At 39.5% G+C, this 21,721-nt stretch overlaps 2 protein-coding genes across 8 annotated transcripts in view; one reads left to right on the top strand and one right to left on the bottom strand.

Moving 5' to 3' along the window:
- The window catches only part of LOC119726227 (DNA repair and recombination protein RAD54B-like), an 18,452-nt gene extending 5,270 nt beyond the window's left edge, over window positions 1–13,182 (top strand). Inside the window, exons 1-24 of one of the 7 annotated variants that reach the window (XM_038197838.1) lie at window positions 140–226; window positions 1,098–1,786; window positions 2,376–2,419; window positions 2,632–2,686; window positions 2,866–2,953; window positions 3,535–3,699; window positions 3,835–4,082; window positions 4,483–4,530; window positions 4,900–4,981; window positions 5,620–5,700; window positions 5,811–5,960; window positions 6,309–6,365; window positions 6,636–6,690; window positions 6,791–6,897; window positions 7,084–7,156; window positions 7,330–7,586; window positions 8,124–8,288; window positions 8,606–8,732; window positions 9,447–9,553; window positions 10,044–10,109; window positions 10,390–10,503; window positions 11,104–11,253; window positions 11,974–12,039; window positions 12,328–13,182. In XM_038197838.1, coding sequence (XP_038053766.1) covers window positions 1,128–1,786; window positions 2,376–2,419; window positions 2,632–2,686; window positions 2,866–2,953; window positions 3,535–3,699; window positions 3,835–4,082; window positions 4,483–4,530; window positions 4,900–4,981; window positions 5,620–5,700; window positions 5,811–5,960; window positions 6,309–6,365; window positions 6,636–6,690; window positions 6,791–6,897; window positions 7,084–7,156; window positions 7,330–7,586; window positions 8,124–8,288; window positions 8,606–8,732; window positions 9,447–9,553; window positions 10,044–10,109; window positions 10,390–10,503; window positions 11,104–11,253; window positions 11,974–12,039; window positions 12,328–12,408 — 3,045 coding nt within the window. In that variant the 5' untranslated portion in view covers window positions 140–226; window positions 1,098–1,127 and the 3' untranslated portion in view covers window positions 12,409–13,182. Of the gene's footprint in view, window positions 1–139; window positions 339–1,071; window positions 1,787–2,375; window positions 2,420–2,631; window positions 2,687–2,865; window positions 2,954–3,534; window positions 3,700–3,834; window positions 4,083–4,482; window positions 4,531–4,899; window positions 4,982–5,619; window positions 5,701–5,810; window positions 5,961–6,308; window positions 6,366–6,635; window positions 6,691–6,790; window positions 6,898–7,083; window positions 7,157–7,329; window positions 7,587–8,123; window positions 8,289–8,605; window positions 8,733–9,446; window positions 9,554–10,043; window positions 10,110–10,389; window positions 10,504–11,103; window positions 11,254–11,973; window positions 12,040–12,327 lie in introns of those variants that run through there. The other 6 variants (XM_038197845.1, XM_038197841.1, XM_038197839.1 and 3 more) reach the window with 6 other exon arrangements.
- On the bottom strand, window positions 13,031–21,721 carry LOC119726228 (kinesin-like protein KIF22). The gene is made up of 13 exons (XM_038197846.1): window positions 21,422–21,721; window positions 20,915–21,075; window positions 20,426–20,571; window positions 19,885–19,948; window positions 18,946–19,055; window positions 18,354–18,429; window positions 17,913–18,102; window positions 17,489–17,666; window positions 15,866–16,049; window positions 15,285–15,468; window positions 14,754–14,927; window positions 14,077–14,201; window positions 13,031–13,463 (listed from the first exon to the last, which is right to left on the bottom strand). The coding sequence occupies exons 1-13, from the start codon at window positions 21,708–21,710 to the stop codon at window positions 13,368–13,370; spliced, it is 1,977 nt and encodes a 658-aa protein (XP_038053774.1). The 5' UTR covers window positions 21,711–21,721; the 3' UTR covers window positions 13,031–13,367.

The following is a 21,721-nucleotide window of genomic DNA, read 5'->3' as shown; positions in this document are numbered from 1 at the left end:
ACTTCTCCAGATGGATTAATTTTGCGACGATGTCATGCAAAATTCGTCTAGACTGGTTTCCAAATCTTTTGACTGTACGGCCGACACATATAGACATACATGTACTTGACTTCTTAAATTTGGCTTAATATCACGGATCATCCCATCCACGACGATCGACCCGCGGCGGAAACTAGACATGCGGCGGGAAGAATCAAACTCGTGAACTTCGTCAAGTTTTCGTAGCGTATTTTATCTTTTGGAGTATTTATCCGGTTCAGCGATATATGAGGAATATATTTTGGATGAATATCTTGTTGGCTAACTTTGCGAGGTGTCTTTATTTAACATAAATGCCTGTAAGCCTTACTGCTGGTTGAGAATTAGAACTTGTGAGGTTGTCCAGTTTCCGGACACATTACGGTTTTACTTTTAGTTCACATGACGCGCATGACATGCATGACGTTAGACCCGTGAACGTGGCGTTGTATATAGCCTAGCCACGTTCACGGGTCTAGCATGACGTGTGTGGTGAAGACTTCGTCATGGAATTGGAAAAATTAAAACACAGATTAAGATTTTTAAAAACTAATAATAGCATCAACACAGCCAATGACAATGTTGAGGTAAGATAAATTAAGTAGGGTTTACCGGCGTGAACCGGCCAGGATGGTTATTTCTGTTCAACCAGACTTCACATTTGCATCAACATTTTCATATTTTCAAAAAAAAATGAAAATTATTTTTGTCAATAATTGAATTCTCTTTCATGTTGTAATATATAATGCTTGATGTTTGGCCCTATCAAAATTAACCAGGTATTCCTAGGCCTATTTTTGTGTAAGCCTAGCCAATGTTTATTTAAAGACAAAGTCAAAGACAAAGTCAAGATTTTTTTTCTTTATTGCCAGTTTTTGCTCAATCATGTCGGAAATAGTACTACATTTGGTAGTTTCTCTGCTTTTTCCCTTTTTTTGAATGCAAGGCTTACAAGCCTGCAATTCCGTATGAAATGGCTCAGTTGTTTAATGTTGGAGTAAACTAAATTTTAGCGTAGGGCTGATTATTTTTTTTTTTTCTTCCCTGGATTCAGATTTTTTTGTACTCCTGATCTGCAGATCTGATGTTTTGAAGATAACACCTGAATCATGAGACGTTCGGCGGCTCCCTCACAGCTCGCCTCAGCTAGCAAACGGCCAAGGTTTACCCCACCATTTGCAGGAAACACTACCAGTACTGCACAAAGATCTGTTCCAAATTCGTCAACTTCTAATCCATCTCTGATGAACACAGAAGTCTCAACAGGGACATCAAACGTTCTGCAACTCGTGCAGCAGAAGAAAGAATCTGCCGAACAGCTGTCCTGTAACGGTCCAAGTTCTCGGACAAAGTTGGAACGACCTCGGGTTAACACTGGTTTTGCTAGTGGTCACTCAGCAGCAGCTAAAGAAAATTCACATTCGGGTAAGGTCAGTGGTGCTAAGCTAGTGAGCTGTTTGACTGATGCTGCAATACTGCCTTGCTCACTTCCAAACCAACCTTCAGGACCTACAGAACAGAGTTCAAAACTGACAAGCAGCTCTAATGACGGCGAAAAAGAATCTTGCCATAAGACAGTGAACGATGAGAACATCTCGTCACCAGAGCAAGCAACGCCGACAACTAGCAACCCCTCCGTGAAGCCGAGAATCAATGGCCTCCATCGTGGCACATTCAGACAGCCTCTGCTACAGAAACCTCTTCCTTCAAAACCCATCGCAGAGGAAAGTTTGGAGGAGGCTGCGTCTCACTACTACAATGTTGTTTGGTATGTGTCCATTGCGATGGGAGGATCATAATAGCGCACTAACGGAAATGAGAGCTAATATACTGTTCCAGTTAAAAATAATATTACAAAAACAAGCCGTGAATCTGTGTGCGCAAGCGTTGACACGATGCACATGCATGCGCGGCTGCTATAATTCGTCAGTTCAGTGCGTGACATCGCGTAGCTGCAATCCGCTGAATGAGAACGTGTCCCGGACCCCGATTTCGGGCGCATTTCAAAACATGACTCAACAACTTTCAATTTGAAATTGAGATCCTAGAATATTGTTTTCTCAGAATAAACGGCATTCACTGAGCTAACACTTCATTATGTTAGTTGTTAAGCAACCATCTTTAGATTTTAAGCACTTGTGTTGCTTCAAATGAAAAAAATGCACAAATGACAAATGTTATACTCTACCTGTAACAAACCATAGACTTTGTCAGATTCTTGTTTTTAACAAAACAATTTCCGATCACACTATCGCTGTACATTCACGGAGGCTCCCGTCAATGGGGAAAGTATTGTGCCAGCTATTTTACAAAGCAACTGCCCCATGACAATTGTTTTCCTTATTTGATCTCATCAGGTGCAAATTGTCCAAAAAGAAGCACAAGAAATGGGAAGGCGATGGTAAGTTGCATGAAAATACATTGGGTATGGTTTTCCTTTCACTCTCTCAATATATGTAAAAGATTTTTTACAAATTTTCTTTGAAAATGTGCATGTAATATGTATGTGACCATGTTTAAAAAGATGCGCTTTTTTTTTTAAAGTCATTTAGAACTTGCCTTATAAATTCTGTAATAAAGAACTTAAGGCAAGAAATGATTTTATTTTTACAGCCATTCTGGTTACGAAGGGAAAGTCAGTTACACTTCTAGACACTGAAGGCAAGGAGTAAGTGTAAATCTCTCTTCGTTGTCCAGTCAGTTTAAATCTTTTAATTTTCTTTGATAAATGCATATTTTTCTTTTCAATTATGTCACCTTTGTGAAGATGCGAAATATGAACACTTTCGATTGGCGGGTTATGAATGCACATGTACGATTTACACACTTTTTGTCTGTGAATGTTAGGATTGGTAAAGGTAGAGGATATAAATCGAGTGAGCTGAGTAGCATGGCCGAAGGCCACACCTTGTGCATCGGTGGGAAGGAGATTGAGGTATGTCAAATGTTTATGTAATGTCGGCGCTCATGTCATCAAAATCATAGGTCATCGCAAGCCAATGACAAATCAATCATAGGTCATCACAAGCCCATCACAAATCATAAGTTAATCACAATGTGGTCACAAGTCATCACAAGTCAATCACAATTCGGGTCACAAGTCAATCGCAATTGCACTGCAAGTCAATTACAAGCTAATCATAGGACAATCACAAGTCATCATAAGTTAAAAGCAAGTCAAATCACAAAGCAATAATAAGTCAAGCACATGTCAAATCACAAACACAATTTGATCAAGAGTCAATCACAAGTTGATCTCGGGTCAAATTGTAACTAAAGCAAAAGTCAAATCACAAGTCAAGCATTACTCGGTCACAAGTCAAATCTATCACAAATTTAATCACAAGCCTGTCCCTAGTCGAATCACAAGTCGTGTCTGGGATTGAGGAATAAAAAAGGAATTCATATCTTGGCCATAGTTCATTTTACTTTGCAATGGATGACTTATGTTTGACTTGTGATTGACTTGTGATTACCAACTCTCATAAATGCTGTGTTTTTTCCATTCATTCTCAGGTTATGGGAGAGATAAAACATGAAGATTTCACCTCCGGTAAATGCTTCCAGACAACAGCAGCAGTGTCCTCTCTTCCGTCAGACTCCTTCCTAACCAAGCCGCGGCCAGCACCCGCAAAGCCGTTCACAAATCCTCAGAAAGCAACATCGTCTGAAAATAATGAAGTAAGCTCAATCCTGAAACCCAACTCGGAAGTCACTTTTGTAAGAAACTGTCTAAATCCCCTAAAATCATCCACTGTTCTTTTATTTTTTCAAAGTTTTGCTATTTGTTTGTTCAACCCTTTCTTTATCGTTCAGGCTGCTATGACCGTGAAATCAACACCCAAGCCGTTGCACGACCCCACCCATCCCGATGCTCTGGTCATGCCCCGTCCCTCCCCTGCCCACCAGTGGGCCCACAACCCCGCCCACCACCCTGTAGTGGATGTGGTCTTGGATCCATACTTGTCATCAAAGCTCAGACCCCATCAACGAGAGGGAGTTCTCTTCTTGTACGAGTGTGTAATGGGGATGCGGGGTTTCCAAGGCAACGGAGCAATATTAGCGTGAGCAAAAAAAATGCAAATTTCTGCTGTCAGTTTTTCTTTCAATCATTTTATTACATCCAAAGTTGTTACTGTCGGATGAACCAGCACTCTCCACATCCATAAAATCCTTCATGAATCCTACAAAATTTTCCACTGTGCATTTAGCACCATATAAAGTTACAGCGCTTGGTCTTGGCATTCCTAAATCCTGCAAAATCCCTCAAAACCTCTATGCCTGTATGAGTTTGTAAGATCTAGGAAAAGAACAGTTAAAGATTCATGGCCCAACTCAGCTCAAGATTTTACACATTTATCAAGATTTTACAAGTTACCTTTTTAAGATCATAACATTGATTCTGGAGCGAAATTCATAGATTGGCTATTTTTATTAAAATATTTTTGTTGTGTTCTTTTATAGTGATGACATGGGACTTGGGAAGACCCTACAGTGTATTTGTCTCATATGGTAAGATCTTAATTGAATGAAGCATACTCAATGCACAGTATTAACTTCTTGTAGTCAAATCAACTAGAGAGTGGTATTGTAGGAATCAGGCTAAAGCACTAAGGCTATGTAGACTATTTTGTTTAAGTGTTTGGACATGGAGCCTGACAAAGCTTTGAAAAATTGTACAGACATTTTCTAATTAAAAGAACTCATCCAAGTCACAAATTTCAATTTTGATCTTCACACAAGAATAGAGCATAAAAACTGAAGAAAAGTGTGTGCAACAGTTGAAATCTTGAAGCTCTTATTCTCCATTCAAAAGATACACTTATAACATATGATCACTATTTTTTTTTGGAACCATTTTTGTGGTGACAAAAAACTCAGGACACTTCTCAAGCAGGGACCATACCGAGCCAAGCCCGTCGTCAAAAGAATTTTGGTTGTAACTCCAGGCAGTCTAGTCAAGGTATGTCCAAAAAATAAATGTCCTCTGTTCCAGTTACAAACTACTTTAGTTTCTCTTTGAAGAAAAAGGTCTTGTTAAAGCTATAGTCCCTCATTTGTAATTAGTGCATTTTGTTCGTTTGAAGCAACAAAAGTGTTCAAAATCTAATGAAGGATACTGAGCAACTAACCTGATGAAGTGTTTAGCTAAGCTTCAGCTGTACATTCCGAGAAAAGCAGCATTCTAAGATCTCAATTTCAAATCAAAAGTTACTGAATCATGTTTTGAATTGTTTTGAATTGCAGCTATACGCGGCGTCGCGCACTGATCCGACGAATTATAACAACCGCGAGCGCATATGCGTCGTTCCAATACTTGTACGCGCTGCGCTGAATAACAAAACGAACTACTAATTTAAATTTTCCTACGGTGCTTCTTAAGAATCATCGTTGGAAATTCCTTCTTTCGTTGATTACTTCAAAATGACAGCTTCCCAGAAAGAATAATTTCACAGGGAGTTTAGTTCCCTTACTATCTTTCAACCAAGTTTGTTTTTCAACAGTAATTACACCAGTTACTTTTCGGATGGCTGCAAATGATGGACTATAGCTTTAATTCAATTTTGACAGTTTTGTGGGATGGTTTATTTCATTTTTCAGAATTGGTGTCGAGAGTTCAAGAAATGGCTTGGCAATGAAAGAATGCGGGTCTTTCCAGTTAGCGCTGACAAGAAAGTACAGGTCAGTTACTACTTCGAATTGTTGGCATTGTGTCTGCTTTAGAAAAATATTAATAAAATAAATTGACTTGATAAACATTTTTCACCCATTAGATATTTTATCTCTTGCAGGAGTTTGCGAGTAGCCCCATCTACCCTGTCCTTGTAATCAGCTATGAGATGTTCGTTCGCTCCATCGATGACATCCGAAAGATCACCTTTGACCTCATCGTCTGCGACGAGGGGCACCGACTCAAAAACACCAATATCAAAACTACATCAGTAAGTCTTGTACCCAGACTCGCATCTCGCACATAATGATAGATGGTTACCCCTCCCCTTGAATGAAGACCACCAACTCAAGAACACCAATATCAAAACCACATCGATAAGTCTGGTACCCAGACTCACATGGCTAAGCACACATAGTCCTACTTTACATAACTCTCGAGGACAAAGTATTGTCTTTCCCTTTCGAGGACACCAAAGAATCTTTTGTACTTCCTTTGTCTGTCCTCGGGGTGCATATTATGCACTTACAATGACGACCCCCCCCCCCTCCCCCATTGAAACCTTCAAATTTTAGAATTCAAGTACTTGCTAATTTCTTTTAATTTTGATGTATTGCAGCTCATATCAAGCCTACCTGTACAAAGAAGAATTCTACTGACAGGAACACCAGTTCAGGTAACAATTGATTTTTAGGGTGGGACATAACAAACTAGTTCAATTAAATACTTTGAAGCTGTGACGTGCAGATCGTCAAAATCTTTTACCATGGTCAGATATACGAAGCCATTGTTTTGAACTGATTGTCTGAGACTTTGGCAGTTACAATTATATTAAAACGTGCTGACAATAGACGTAGCCATAGCTCTGGATGCCCGTTTCAGCCTTGCAGTTCACAATATCTTTGTAGATTTCAAACCAAAATCTTCCACTTCTTTTTCACTGCAGAATGATCTTCAGGAGTTCCACTCCATCGTTGAGTTCTGTAACCCTGGCGTGCTAGGTGAGTTTAAAAAACTGATTACATTAAAAAAAAATTGATGAAAGAATCTAAATTCTCACGTCACATTTCAAGCTGTGAAGTTGCCAACCTTATTTTCCAGGATCCAGCGCCTCTTTTCACCGTGTCTACGAAGACCCAATCACCAAGGGGAACCAGCCACAGGCAACGGCCGAAGAGAAAACGCTGGCCGCCACAAGAGCAGCAGAGGTATGACACCGAGGAAACAAATTCCGACAATAGATTTGCGTCTGTATGTGCCTCAGTCTTTACTACGTTCATGTGGTCTATCCCATTATGTTTAAGCCTTGCCTTGTTCATTCAAACTAGAGTTCAGAAGGTGAGTTAAGTTAAATTTGCGTTGACTAATTTGGATTTGTCTTTATTTTTTGCCAGTTGTCAAGACTGACTGGCCTGTTTGTCCTCAGAAGAACACAGGAAATCAACAACAAGTATCTGCCCCCGAAAGGTATGAGAAAAATATTCTGCATTCAGGCATTTTCCTCCCACTGAGCTGAAACCTCAACAGATCACATTTTGAACATTCTTCTTTGGATTCTGAGTGGTGTTATTATTGGAAACAAACAAAATGTATGAAAACGCAATTGATCCTCTACGCCTTTTATAATAAATCATTTCCAGTGGAAACGGTAGTCTTCTGCAAGCCAAGCCCCCTCCAGCTCCTCTTATACCAGAAGCTCTTGGGCTCTCGAGTGCTCCGTGGCTGCCTGACCGCATCCAGTCAGTACGCCGACAGCTCGTCCTCCTCGCCTCACCTGGTCTGCATCATGGCTTTGAAGAAGCTGTGCAATCACCCGGGCCTGTTGCATCAAGTCTGCTTGGATGCTGCGATGGAGCAAAGGGAGACTAGTGCAGCTGATGAGGGATTCGTTTTGGAGGTGAGCTTACTTACTTGTAGTGAGGCTAACAGAACGGATTCAATTGCAAACTGCAACAGAGCGCCTTGGCCTCATGGACTGGTGTGTCAAATTAAAAACGTGGGTAATTATTTCTGTAGATTATGGGTTCGAGTCCAGCCTATGGGCGTTTCGTGCTTGTGTCCTCAGGCAAGACACTTTATCACTAATTACCCCCGCACCCACATTAGTCCTGTATTGACAGTAGATTGTGGGTTGAGGTTCAGCCTGTGGGGGTGAGGTGCTTGTGTCCTCAGGCAAGACACTTTATCACTAATTGCTTCAGCACCCACATTAGTCCTGTATTGACAGTAGATTGTGGGTTTGAGGTTCAGCCTGTTGGGGTTAGGTGTTTGTGTTCTCAGGCAAGACACTTTGTCACAATTTGCTTCTCCCACATTACCCTTCATCCAGAAAAATATGTAAACCCAATGTTACAATTCCCAACACTCTTATAAGAATTTCCATTGGATAAATGTCATGCAACTATTCACAGGTACTTTTGTTATTGTTCTGCAGGAGTCGTTATACAAGGACTTGCTGCCCCTTTTCCCCGACATCTTCACAACAGAAAGCCTCAATGTAGAACATTCAGGCAAAATGAAAGTGCTTGCTGATCTTCTACACTCGATGCACAAAGATGAGCTGAAGGAGAAAATTGTTCTGGTGTCAAATTATACACAGGTATAGTTCTGTTCTGTATTAGAGGCCTTATCCATGCAAATACATGCCTTATCCAAGAGGGTTGGGGTTACGTTCGCCTGTCTTAAAAAGAAAAATCTATTTATGTTCAGTAGAGTAGCCTATTATTGCTATTTTGGATGGGCGCGAGTCTGGAACGAATTCCTGCGGAGGGAACAAAGATTTTGCTATCAAGTTCCTGCAAAATGGTTGAATTTGAAGGATTCAGGGAGTTTTTATCAGCACATATGCCAAAAATGTTATTGTTTATGAATCATGAGTTATCCTTCAGTTCCCATTTATTATATTTTTTTCTTCAGACATTGAGTCTTCTGCAGAAGCTCTGTGAGCAGGAAGGATACAAATTCTGTCGTCTGGATGGAAGTACGCCGACTGCCAAACGACAAGAGATTGTTGAACACTTCAACAGCTCATATGCACAGGAAAGTAAGTTAATTCACACACTAGATTCTTAGATCCTTCAAAATCCATCAAAATTTGTAGGATTTTGTAGGATTAAGGAATTTAGAGCCCAGCCACTGTAGAGTATTTAAAGATGTCTTCAAAGATTGAAAATAACAGTGCGCAACCGCAAAGCATCCGGACATTGTAGAATACTTCAACAGCTCCTTTGCACAGGAAAGTAAGTTCATTTATACCCTAGACTCCTAATCCTTTAAAATCTATCAAAAATTTGTATGTTTCTATAAGATTGAGGAATGTAGAAGCCAGCCACTTTAGAGCACTTTTTAAGATGTCCTTAAACATTAAGATTGCACTGCAGTAACTGCAAAGCGCAAAGAGATTGTTGAAGAGTTCAATATCTCCTGTGCGCACGAAAGTAAGTTCAATATTTATTCCTTCAAAATTCATGAGAATTTGTAGGATTTGTTTAGGATTTAGGAAGGTGGGGCCCAGCAATTACGAACTTGATGCCCATTGAAAAGTATGTACCGTTGATATCCTTCACATTGGTGGATTCGGACAGTTTCTGATCAAAAGTGCCACAGAAGATAGGGTTCTCACCTGAAGAAATATCATTTCAGTAAAAGCTTTGTGGAATGAAAAACTCACAGGTCAAGTTGTAGATGACTGTTTCATTATTTTAATGTCTTAAAATGAAATAATTTCAATGAATTTCATTGATCTTTTTTTTTACAGCTGTGTTTTTATTGAGCTCCAAAGCTGGAGGCGTCGGCTTAAATCTGATTGGTGCGTCCAGGTTGCTACTGTATGACATCGACTGGAATCCAGCCAATGACCTTCAGGTATACATATTCGCAAGAATCAAAATGTCTCCGGGGAGAAAAACAAAGCTCAGAAATATAAGACTTTTAAATAAATCAAAGGGTAACAAGGTAGGTGCATTTTAATAAGTTTCAAGTTGAACAAAGAAATAGAGTGGAGTGGGGGGTTTGAAGCCGCGACCTCCAGATTACCGTACTGGCGCTCTACCAACTGAGCTATCCAACCCTATGTTGGCAGTTCCCCATTTTGTCAATGTCTTTGTTCAATGTGCCCTAATCAGAAGCCATAAACCGTTTATGCAATTTAACCAGGCATTATGCCCAAAGTCATGATGCTAGCATACCTTAGCAAATGCTGCAAACCTGGGAAATAGCAAACGGGCATCACTTGGAGTGGGTTTATGGATTCTGACTATTGCCCATGGAACAATTTTAACTTAGCATTAGTTGGACAATGGAAAAAACAGCCCAAAGACTTATGTTTTTGTATGTTTCTCTGTAACTTGTTTAGGCAATGGCAAGAGTGTGGAGAGATGGTCAGAAGAAACGGGTTCACATCTACAGACTCATCACAACAGTAAGTCCAGTCAAAACCGTGGTATAATTTACCTTGGTATACATGTAATATTCTACCTTGGTATAATTGGTATAATTCTACCTTGGTATAATTGGTATAGTTCTACCTTGGTATATATTTCTCTCCTCTTCAGACCCAATTATGACAAGTTTCACTTCTTACTCTTACCAATGTATTTTCCGGTTAAGAGTACAAGGTTTGTTTCCCTGGCCCTCCCCACCCCAACCATCATGGCCTCAAATGTACTTTCACTTACCCGAATTTACTTTTTTATTGGAAGGGTACAATTGAAGAGAAGGTGTATCAAAGACAAATCAGCAAGCAGGGTCTAAGCGGAGCTGTCGTGGATGCAAAGAGCCACGGCCATGTCAAATTCTCACTGGAAGATCTCAGGGTAAGCAGAATTTACACTAAGCACAAAAAATATTTGCTTAAGGCCAAAAAAAAAAATATACTCGGTCTCTGGTCAGCGCGTGCGTCGATTTTAGTCAACATTTGTTTTTTCTTCAAATTAACACGGAAGCTACAACAGCGCCCTCTATTGCCGCGCCTCCTCAAATTTTTGTACCAAGGAGCACCAAGGAATGGGGAAATTGCACCAAGGCAAATGATAAAGGGCACCAAGGCAAATTATGGAGGACACCAATGTATAATGAGGACACAAAAAAGCAAAATAGTACCCACCTTGTCTGTACAATACAAGCTTGAAAAAAAAAAAGCCAAAAAAAAAAAAAAAAAACGCGTCGCCGCATCAATTATTGAACTTCAGTCTAACCAGAGACCGACTTTTTTTGTGTGTGGCCTAATAGCAAAAACAGGTCACCAGCCAAAATCTAATGTGATGTACATGTACATTTTTTTCAAAATTATGTCACCATTTGGTTACCATTTGGTTTCCTTTTGGTTACCTTTTGGTTACCCTTTGGTTTACCCTTTGGTTACCCTTGGGTTACCATTTGGTTACCTCTGGGTTACCACTTGGATATTTTTGCAGGATTTGTTTACCCTACATGAGAGCACAGCGTGCATCACCCACGACATGATGGACTGTAAATGTCTGAAGGGGGAAACAGTCACCGAAGCCCCACGGACTGCTCCTAGCAGGGCATGCCAAATAGGAGCCAAGAAAAAAAAAGACTTGAAGGTACGAAAGGGTCTTAACAATGCCTCGATATCTCATGTCTGTGACTGGATCCCGCTAAACGATACTTGAAGACAGTTTGTTTGGATTTTAAAGTAAAGGAACACATGCGGCTCTTCATTTTGATATATCACTCAGCAATTAACATCTTGATAAATATGGACACGTGGGTGAAAATGACGAAAGTTCCTCTTAATTTCCATTGCATATGACTTGGATTGGGTCAAATATTAAAGTTTGTGTCTTCATGCCATATCTTCCCATATGTCAAATTGAACTGTTACTTTTCAAACATGAGATAAATTAGATAATTGTAACAGAATATTAGTCCATTTTGTTATTTGGAGTGTTCTATTCCTCATTCCAAGGAAGTTGCTGCTTACTAGTAGTAGTAGCATATATCTCAAAATCTAGCCAATTTTTTTCTCCAAATGCCAAATAGAGTGCAGACGGTAGTATGAGCTATTTTCAATTAAAAATAGGTTTCTTTCATAACTTTAGAGGAGGAAATACAAGGACCTTTTCAGCAGATATACCGACTTGTATTTAGAATGAATATGAAATAATCAAAGCTCACTATCAAAGGCTAACAACACGGAAACAACAATTTTTTTGTGGTTGTGTAAAAAAAAAATTGAACATTTATTGTACAACTATGAACATGTATCTTTTGAGGTTTAAAGACCAATAAATTTAACTTCACACTTATTTTGCCTCATGCAGAATCTGTCAATGAACCAACTCATGGAGTGGAAACATTTCCCAGGACCGTTAAGCTCAGTTTTTGAGGTAAGAAAGCATAAATAGAAATGTTCACCAAATTCCTTTTTGGACATTTTTTTTTATTGAAAATTACTATCATATTGACTTAAGTATCATAACGTAAATGAAATCCTCTTATATTTTGAGATTTTGTTGAACAAAAAACATGTTTCATAGTAGCAAGAACTTCAAAAACATTTTTAGCACAACATGAACATTAGTTGTTGACAGAAATGTCTTATTTAAATGATTCTACAGTGTTCATTTTAGTTCAAGATAACATGAAAAAAAGTTGGTTTTTTTTTGCTTCTGTAGGACGGGCATTTACTCCCAGCGGGAAGTCTGATCACATTTGTGTTCCAGAACAAAACCAACGTCAAGTCAGCTGATGTCTAAAGCAGATAAGTCTTAATACCGACCACGATTACTAGATTATCACAAATTTACGAGACTACTATTTCATTGACGAAACCGATTTTGTGTGAGGAAAGTCTTAGTCTTATCACATGCATATTACACCTTGCATTGGTTTGCCTGCAAATAGGACATTTTTTTTTGGCAAAGTACAACGCTGTACCAATTCCATTTTGGTGATATAAACATATAATTGAAGTTTACATGTTTTATACTTCACAATTACATACAGTTACTAAATTTGGCCCGTTTTTCCCAACAGGAAAATTATACTCCCAACTAACGGTGTCATAACAGAACCCTCATTTACTCCAAAAAAATGGCCTTCTGACAAGATACACTCTTACTTACACATGCAGACAAGAAAAGCTAACTTAAGAACCCATACAATCATCATACAATAAAAGGAGAGTTACAATGTACATGTATACAACAAAAATCGATAAGTTTTTAACACCAACATTTATCAGTTTGCATAATTATATAAAATGGAAAATGTAATATTCCAATTTACAACAAATTTTAATTTTATATCAGGTTAAAAAACAATGTCACTCAATAAAAAATAAGTTTGGGACTGGTACCTCACCAAGTTTTATAATACTTTGTTTTTTGTTTATTTTGCTGAGTTTAAAATATAAGTTTGGGACTGGTATCTCACCACGTTTTTTAATTCTTTATTTTTGTTTTGTTTTGTTTATTTTCCCGAGTAAAAAAAAAATAAATTTTGGACTGGTATCTCACCAAGATTTTTAATTCTTTATTTTTGTTTTGTTTTGTTTATTTTCCTGAGTTAAAAAAATAAGTTCAGGACTGGTATCTCACCAAGTTTTTGAATACTTGTTTTTGTTTTGTTTTGTTTATTTTGCTGAGTTTAAACATTTCAAGTCTTGCATAGATTGAAATAGCCTGCAGACTCTTACTCCCGTTAGAACTCCATGTCAAACTTTCGCCATTACGTGGCAAAGGAGGTTGTTTCTAATGATGGCGTCCACTGTCTTTGGAGGAAGACCATTTACATTCCTAAGGTCGTCAATCTGCATAGCAAGAACAAAACATATATTTTTATGATAAGATAAATTTTCCATGATCAGAATATTTTAAGTATTATTTGAAGAAAAAAAAGGTACACTTCAAATTATATTGCAATCTCTCTACCTTTAAGTAACAAATGAAGTTTGTCACAAGCCAATATGGCCCATCAGGCCGGCATTTATCATAAGTTTCCTTGGCATGAAACAACTAAGAATATTTCTATTCCCCCTGAAGGGGATGCCAGTCTGTTGCAGTTTCACCCCCCGGCTTAATGCTTGTACCATTTATACTCATGGGTGGAAAGAGACAAGTGGGGATGAAGTGGCTTGCCCAAGGACACAACATATGGCCGGCAGCTGGATTTGAACTAGTGGCTGGATCCTCGGATCATGAGTCACGAACCCTGACCACAAAGGCTACACTCCCCCACCCCTACCTTTAAGATGGTTATCAATTTTTGCTAAGCAAATATATTCCATGCTTAAAAACGTCTTTGCTGACCAGCTCTATGAAAAGGGGCAAATCTATATTTTCGCTTAGCTCAAAACTTTCTTGAGCAGTATTTTCTTCAATTAGAACCCTGTTGACCATTATTATCTAGTAGACCCTACTTACGCTTGTGAATTGCCCAAAGACCTCTCGCCAGCTGTGGATGAGTTGAGCACGTTTCTCCCCGACGCTCTGTAGAGACTTCAGTTGCTTCACGGATCCTGTGTTCAGCAGGCGTATTATCTCCGCAGCTGTCAAAAAACAATTCAAATTGAATCACTTTACCTTCACTCTATTAGTATTTTTGTGAGGAACCATCCCGAATCCTCCCAAATCCTCCACTGTGTAAGAAAGCAATGGCAGACTCTCTGTACCTACCACGTTTCAAGAGGTTTTTATCCCCGCGTTGATTAACAGTGGCTAAAATCCTCCGCTGTGTATGAACCCAATGGCACACTCTTTGTACCTACCAAGTTTGAAGGGGCATCAAGCCCTGTGTAAAGTAATAGTGGCTGGGCTTTACTTCCTCAATGCTAAAAACCCTCCAAAACCTCCTGATGGTTTTGTAGAATCTGGGAGATAAGGTAAGCCCGAACCCTTCCTGATCAGTCAAAATCTACCAAGCTGTTGGAAAGTTGCAGTGGAGTATTTTAAACGATTCAGGAATATTCCCTTTTTTGAGTGAGGGTTCTTTTTGGCCACTGTCTGCTGACTGACTGAGTCACTGACTTACTGGAGCCAGAGTTTATGCTTAAATTGGAGGTAGTGTTTGTTAAGACCCAAAAAACAGTTCCCAGACTTACTGTGTTTGGCTTGTAGCTCCGGGTTGGGCTGGAGTTTGCAGGCGTTCTCTTTCAGATTTGTCTCTTTGCTGTCACTGCATGTCTTGATCTTCATGAACTGCACGTCTGGCACGCATGCTTTTATTGTGGTTGCTTTGGGTGCAGATGGCGGGACAATATTTGGTTGTGATGACGCTGTGATATCGACATGAGAGTAAAGAGTATTATTAATATTGAATGAAACTACTCAGATGAGATTTTGTAACGCGATTGTCAACCAACTGTCAACGGCTGGCTGGTTCGAATCTGAACCAAGTTCTATCTGCTAAGAAGTTCTGAACAAAGTTCTTTCTGCTAAGAAGAACGCATCCTTTTTTAAAGAGATATAATTATGCAGAAAACTAACACGTTTTCCACTGTTTGGGAGGCTTTTGTAGTTGTCTCATGCCAAGCTTGACTGCAAAAAGCCCCTGAGAACATTAAAATGTGCGTGTACTCAAAAACCTCACTGGAGGGTTGTGTCACAAACTTTGGGACTAGTTAATTGCATACCTGTTAAGGGTTTGACAACTGCTTTAGGTATGGCAACAGGACGTCCAGAGTGATTATTCACCACCCGATCTGTATTCTTGGTACATGTACCAGAATCTGATGGTCTCTTCAGCAGAGGTAGATCCTTCTTGTTCTTTCTGCTGTTTGCTAGCGCCTGGTGAAACTTGCTGTTCTGCTTTTGTAACTGTAATAAAATTAACAAATGAATTGTTGTCTACCTTTTTTATTTGCTTTTTGGAGATTATGGGGTGAGAAAAATACATAGTATACATGTAATATAACTCAGGCCTCGAAAAATGTTTGGAACGCCAGAGTTTGGGATATTTCATTCAGCAAATATTTGCTGAGAAATTTGAATCTCCATAAATGTATTGAACGAAACACAAGAAGCAAGTGGTTTATTTCGGTTACAGTTTCAGATTTCTAAAAATGTGTTGGTTTGCACACTTCTACAGATGTCCAAAAGTATCTTACAAGATATCAAATCTCCAAAGTGCATGGGACTGCACACCTTTTGTTAAAAAAAAAAAAAATTGAGAAAAAAATTGTTGATGTATATTAAAAATGAAGTTTCTTGTTACCTCAGAGAGCTGTTTGCTACTCTCTTTAAGTTGCTGCAGTATCTGACGGTTCTGTTGGTCATGTGACTGGTGCGCTTGGCCGTGATTGGCCGAGGGGTTCAGACGCGTCATGATGTTTGTCTCAAGTGATTGTAGTCTCTGTTTCACACTCTCTTCAAAGTTGGCCTGCCGTCTCAACAATGGGCTGGAGGTAAGAGAATAATATCAATAATATGACTAAGGATCCCATGAAATGAGTCTTAAGGACATTTTTCTAATCATTAGAAAGAGCATTCTCGTTTTCTCCATTTTGATGTACCACTCAGTTTATCATTCTGATGGATATGGAGGAATAGAGAATAATATCAATATGTGACTAAGGATCCCACGAAATGAGTCTTAAGGACATTAGAAAGAGCATTCTTGGGTCTCCATTTTGATATACCACTCAGTTTTATCATTCTGACGACTATGGAGGAATAGAGAATACTATCAATATGGGACTAAGGATCCCACGAAATGAGTGTTAAGGACATTAGAAAGAGCATTCTCGGGTCTCCATTTTGATAAACCACTCAGTTTATCATTCTGATGGATATGGAGGAATAGAGAAAAATATCAATATGCGACTAAGGATCCCACGAAATGAGTCTTGAGGACATTAGAAAGAGCATTCTCGGGTCTCCATTTTGATAAACCACTCGGTTTATCATTCTGATGGATATGGAGGAATAGAGAATAATATCAATATGTGACTAAGGCTCCCACGAAATGAGTCTTAAGGACATTAGAAAGAGCATTCTCAGGTCTCCATTTTGATAAACCACTCGGTTTAACATTCTGATGAATACGGAGGGATAGAGAATAATATCAATATGTGACTAAGGATACCACAAAATGAGTCTTAAGGACATTAGAAAGAACATTCTCTGGTCTCTATTTTGATAAACCACTCAGTTTAACATTCTGATGAATATGGAGGGATAGAGAATAATATCAATATGTGACTAAGGATACCACAAAATGAGTCTTAAGGACATTAGAAAGAACATTCTCTGGTCTCCATTTTGATATACCACTCAGTTTATCATTCTGATGGATATGGAAGAATAGAGAATAATATCAATATGTGACTAAGGATCCCACGAAATGAGTCTTAAGGACATTAGAAAGAGCATTCCCGGGTCTCCATTTTGACATGCCAAGCAGTTTATCATTCTGATGGGTATTGAGGAATATGTTGGTGCAACATTAAAAAAACTCCTTTGAAATTGCTAGTTGGTAGACTAGGAAAGTGTTTGAGGGGTCACAGGTTCTATTCCCACTCCAGTCATAGATCCGAAGTTTAGCCTGATCTTATGTAATAGTGAGCTTTTCAGTATGCCTTTGTGTGTTGACTTCTGTTAATACAAACCCAGCCAGGCCTAGCCAAAATGTTTGTTATATCAGAATTTTATATTAAGAGGAGCGTCCGTCCCATTCATTGCGCACATAAACGCACAGTCAGGACCGAGACTTATATGTTCACTTTAACCAGAATTTGTATTAAAACAGTTGGATTAACGAGAGTAGACTGCATATGATGTTTATGTTTCGGAGTAATCCTGTAGAAGTTGTTGATGCTTATTTGTCTATTTTTTTCACCTCAGGAATGGTGCATTTTCCTGCGGTTTGGCCATTTGCCTGGCAGACTTGGTTCCTGCTGCTACTTTGTCTTGATTGGACTCTCTCTTTGCCTTCTTAGGTGGCGGGCTTGATGTGCCGTTCTGTCCATCATTACTGCTGCTTGGACGCTTAGAAGGGTGTTGAACGCTCGGCTTCTCTGAAAGGCAGAAAGCAAGTGTAATAGTGAGTGTCAGAAAGCAAAGTGATATAATGCAGCGTCCGAATTACTTGTCAACGGCTTGAAATAACACAGGTGGCTGCAGCCACTTCCATATAGGCGCATGTGTAAGTTTCAGCAGTATACATACCCACTTAATTCAGACACTGCCAAAGACTATGGGCATTGTGAGGTTTGGGAACCCCCCCCCCCTCTCAAGGTCTTTAGTGTAGCCCCACCCCTCACCTATCGTCTCATTGGTGAAAGGCTTGTTGACGATGTGTCTGGACTTGGAGGCAAAGTTGAGTGCTGTGTAAGTCTCCATGTAGTTGCTTTCCTCGGGGGCGATGTTGGTGATCATGCAGGCATGGGCGGAGCCTCCGAGGGAGTCTTGCAGGAGGCGGGTCAGTTTGCTGTCCCTGTATGGAATACGACCCTTGGAAAAACAAAACACAGGTGCCTGGATGACTGGATGTTGGGTCAATGGTCATACCAAGCTTATTAAGTCATCCTGAGCTCTGCCTCCAAGGAAATTTTGGAGAATGCAGGTCAAAGAGGTTCCTAGATGTTTGGTTGAAGGTTGTTCTTGGGTTGAGATTATTTTTGGGTTAAAGGTCATTCTTGGGTCAAAGGTCACCTAAAGCCCTGGCAAGCCATGTTACATGACAAGTTTCAAGTAAAACATACCAGTCCCTGGTTGAGTGCATCTACAACTTGACCAAAAACAAACAGTGATGTGTTGATAGCTCCACTCTCCTTCAGTCTAAACACACACAATAAAATGAAAAATCGTTGATCTAGATTTTACAAAAACATTGAGATGCACAATTTTATATTCAGTTGATTTTTGTTTTGCAAGACTGCATATATAAACAGGTAAGGAAATAATTTGCATAAATATTTAAATACTCACTGAACGTTCAAACAATTTTTATTTTGTTGAGTATTGTAACATGAAACACTCCAAAGTTAAAAAAAAAAGTTGGTATAAAATACTTCAGTACAATTTTGTATTTGCTGAAACTATTTTAACTAAGTCCTTGTTTCCCAGGGGCAGTTGTTCACAAAAATTAAAAGGTATTACAAAGCTGCAATTATGTTTGCCTTGAAACATGAATGTTTAAAAATTGAACCATTTGAATCAAATCATCCCTAATCTAAATTGGAATGGAAATCAGGTTTGATTTTTTGGCAATTGAATAGTTAAAGAATTGAAAACATTCTAGAATGCCCCCACCTCCCATGATATAGGTTGCCATAGCGATGAGGATATCTTTACCTGATGCCCTGGTTACCGGTTCGCTTGTTGTTCTCGCTACCAGCCAAATCAATCAGGTAGACTTTCCCAATTTGTTTCTTGTACGGGGGCAGTTGCTGTTTCCTCACCACCTGGATACAAGGTTGTGAAATAATCATCGTTGGTAAAAAAAAATCTCAATATCTTTTGAGAAAATATCAGTGTAAGTATAGTTAGTGGGATAAGGGCACTTCCAACGTTATGTAATATTCGTGACAGAGCTTGGAGCTCGGTGAATAAACCTGAAATTGTAGTTTTCTAAATCTTTTACATCTATCATCTAGTAATGGTTCTCTGAATCATTAATTAGATATCATGGTTAATTGGCCCCGTCACAGACACTGCACTTCCTTTGGTAATGCTGGAGTTGCCAATATTATCCCTGATATCTTTGTACATGAAAAACATGCACACGCATTTGTGTCTTGTCTTAGATTTTTTTTTCAAAGGTCGAAACTTTGAAATCTAAACTTGCTTTATAGCATCTTTGCTAGGAACCTTCCTGAATCCTACAAATCCTCCGCTGTGCAGGAAACCAATGGCGCACTCTTTGTACCTACCAAGTTTCAAGGAGAAACGATCAAGCCCCATGTAAAAGAAATAGTGGCTTGGCTCTATTTTACTTTATCTTAACAAATTCTCCAAAACCTTTCAGGATTTTGAAAGATCTGGCAATACCAGTTTTTTTTGTGAGCCCCCTACCTTATCAAAATATGTTTGGGTCAATTTTTATTGCAAGATTTTTGCCTTGAATTGTTGTTTTCAATTTGGATGCTCCCAAAAAAACCTTGTCCCAAGTTTTGATAACTAGTGTTTCTGCAGTGATCAACTAAAAGGAAGGAACAATGAGGGTGAGTGGTAGTATGGTTGGGGTGAAAAAAAAGTTAGAGAGGGATAAATATTATATAATTGTTGACAAACCTTGAGCAGTAGAATAGAATGGCTTCTGCTGGATCTACTGTTTAGCTTTGTGGCTGCTGTAGTCCTACAATAGAAAAATGTCACCAGAGTTTTTCTAAAAACAGGGCTAATAACACCAGAAAGTTTGCATGGTGGAGAATCAGTGAAGGGTTTAAAAAAAAAATATTGGGCTTTACCCTTCATTGACATAATTCTCATGAGTACTATGGACTCTGTGCTTTCACAGAGGCTTAAACTAGAAATGAATTCACAAGCTGACTTGGGTGGGACTCAAACCACACTCAGAAGTTGAGAAATGTGGGGTGCTCAGCCTTTTTGCGGTAGCACAATGTTTAATCTTTTGTGTGGTTCAGATATGGGGCTAGGGATGGGGGTAGGGTAGGCTTGGGTAAGGGGTTGGTATGGGGTGGGTTGGGTTGGGATAGGGTGGACAGGGGTTGGGGTAAGGTTGGGGTTGGGAGGGTGAGGATGGGGGTGGGGTGAGGTCGTGTGTGGGGTAAGGGTAAGGTCAGGGCTGGGGTTTGCAGGTGGAGTCGCTAACCTATTCTTGCTGGCGGGCACAAACAATTCATGGAAGTCCTCCAAGCAAGAAATGACCCTCTCTGCAAGGTTTGGGATGAAGATGGTCCGATCACGATCCTCTCTGATTGGCAGATCTTGACCTTTAACCTCCAGAAGGTCATACACCTGTCAACGGAAAAGAGATCTTGACAATCTTGTTTAATTTTGTTTATGAAGTCAGTCTTTGCATTCCCTGAGAATTACCTTTTTCATATACAGCTTCAATGGATTATTTTGTATTTTAATATTTCCATTTGTTAATCTTAAAGGGCCTGGAGGGCCCGATTTCATAATTTATATACAGGTAGCTTCTTAGCAAATTGTGCTAAGCCAAAATATTACAGAGAACCAGTCACTAATCACTGTGATCAGATAACATTTTGGCTGGGAACATTTTTTTGCTGAGTAAGTATTTTTGTGGAGAGCAAATTTTGTGGTCATTAGCTCTATGAGGTGCCAAATGTCAAACCTTTTCCTGGTAGATTTCGAGGTAGGAGAAGCTTAGGCTGTAAGTCCAATCGGCGTTGATGGGGTCCCTCTTCTGCTTGTCGATCATGCGGAAAATGTCGTTGACTGCTCGGGGAATAATACCAGGTCGTTCGGAGGTTCCCAGCATCGTGTGGGTTTTACCTGAGAGAAATCAAACCCAACATGATAAATACATGAGAAAGGAACTTGCATATACTGTCTAGTTGTCTTGTAGTTTTCAGGGGAAATTTGGAAAAAGTTTGTCCGAAATGACTGCAGGATTTTTACAGGATAAGTCGACATATCCTGCTTTTTCACCAAGACGGGTAAGTGGCTTCTGTAGTAAATATAAAGTGACAAAACAGTCTGGATGATATATTCGGGGAACGCATTTGGGGAAAAACAACACAATGTATTTTGTCTGTAACAAAATGCCATTTGGGTCGATGTGAGTTGCTATCAAGACGTTTTTGTTCTTTAGATTTAAGACTTAAGTGTTAAGACTTACCAGCACCGGTCGGTCCGTAAGCAAAAATGCTCGCGTTCTGCCCACTCAACGTTTTACCCATCAGCGGTTTCACGCATTTCTCGTAGACGTCTTGCTGCCGTGACGCAGCATCCAGAAAGACGTCGAAGTTGTACTTGATGGTCTGGCGCGTGTCCCTCCAGTTCCATATTTCCAAGGATGTCGAGTCCAGGCCTCGGACGCAATGCTTCTTTCCTTTGTCATCTCTTTTGAGGGCGGGGCGCAGGCGGATAGCCACTTTTATCCTGGTGGCAGTGCTGTCGTTACTCATACTTGTATTAG

Source organism: Patiria miniata, unplaced genomic scaffold (assembly GCF_015706575.1).
Source record: "Patiria miniata isolate m_02_andy unplaced genomic scaffold, ASM1570657v1 HiC_scaffold_2, whole genome shotgun sequence".
In the NCBI taxonomy this organism is placed as follows: Eukaryota; Metazoa; Echinodermata; class Asteroidea; order Valvatida; family Asterinidae; genus Patiria; species Patiria miniata.
Note: the sequence above shows the minus strand (reverse complement) of the source record. Positions and strands in the feature narration are given on the sequence as shown.

Coding starts and splice junctions, on each gene's coding strand:
- LOC119726228 (XM_038197846.1), bottom strand. CDS start 21,710: ATGAGTAACGACAGCACTGCCACCAGGATAAAAGTGGCTATCCGCCTG. Junction 20,572..20,914: donor TCGAAATCTACCAGGAAAAG/GTTTGACATTTG, acceptor TTCCGTTGACAG/GTGTATGACCTTCTGGAGGT. Junction 19,949..20,425: donor GTGCCCGCCAGCAAGAATAG/GTTAGCGACTCC, acceptor TTTCTATTGTAG/GACTACAGCAGCCACAAAGC.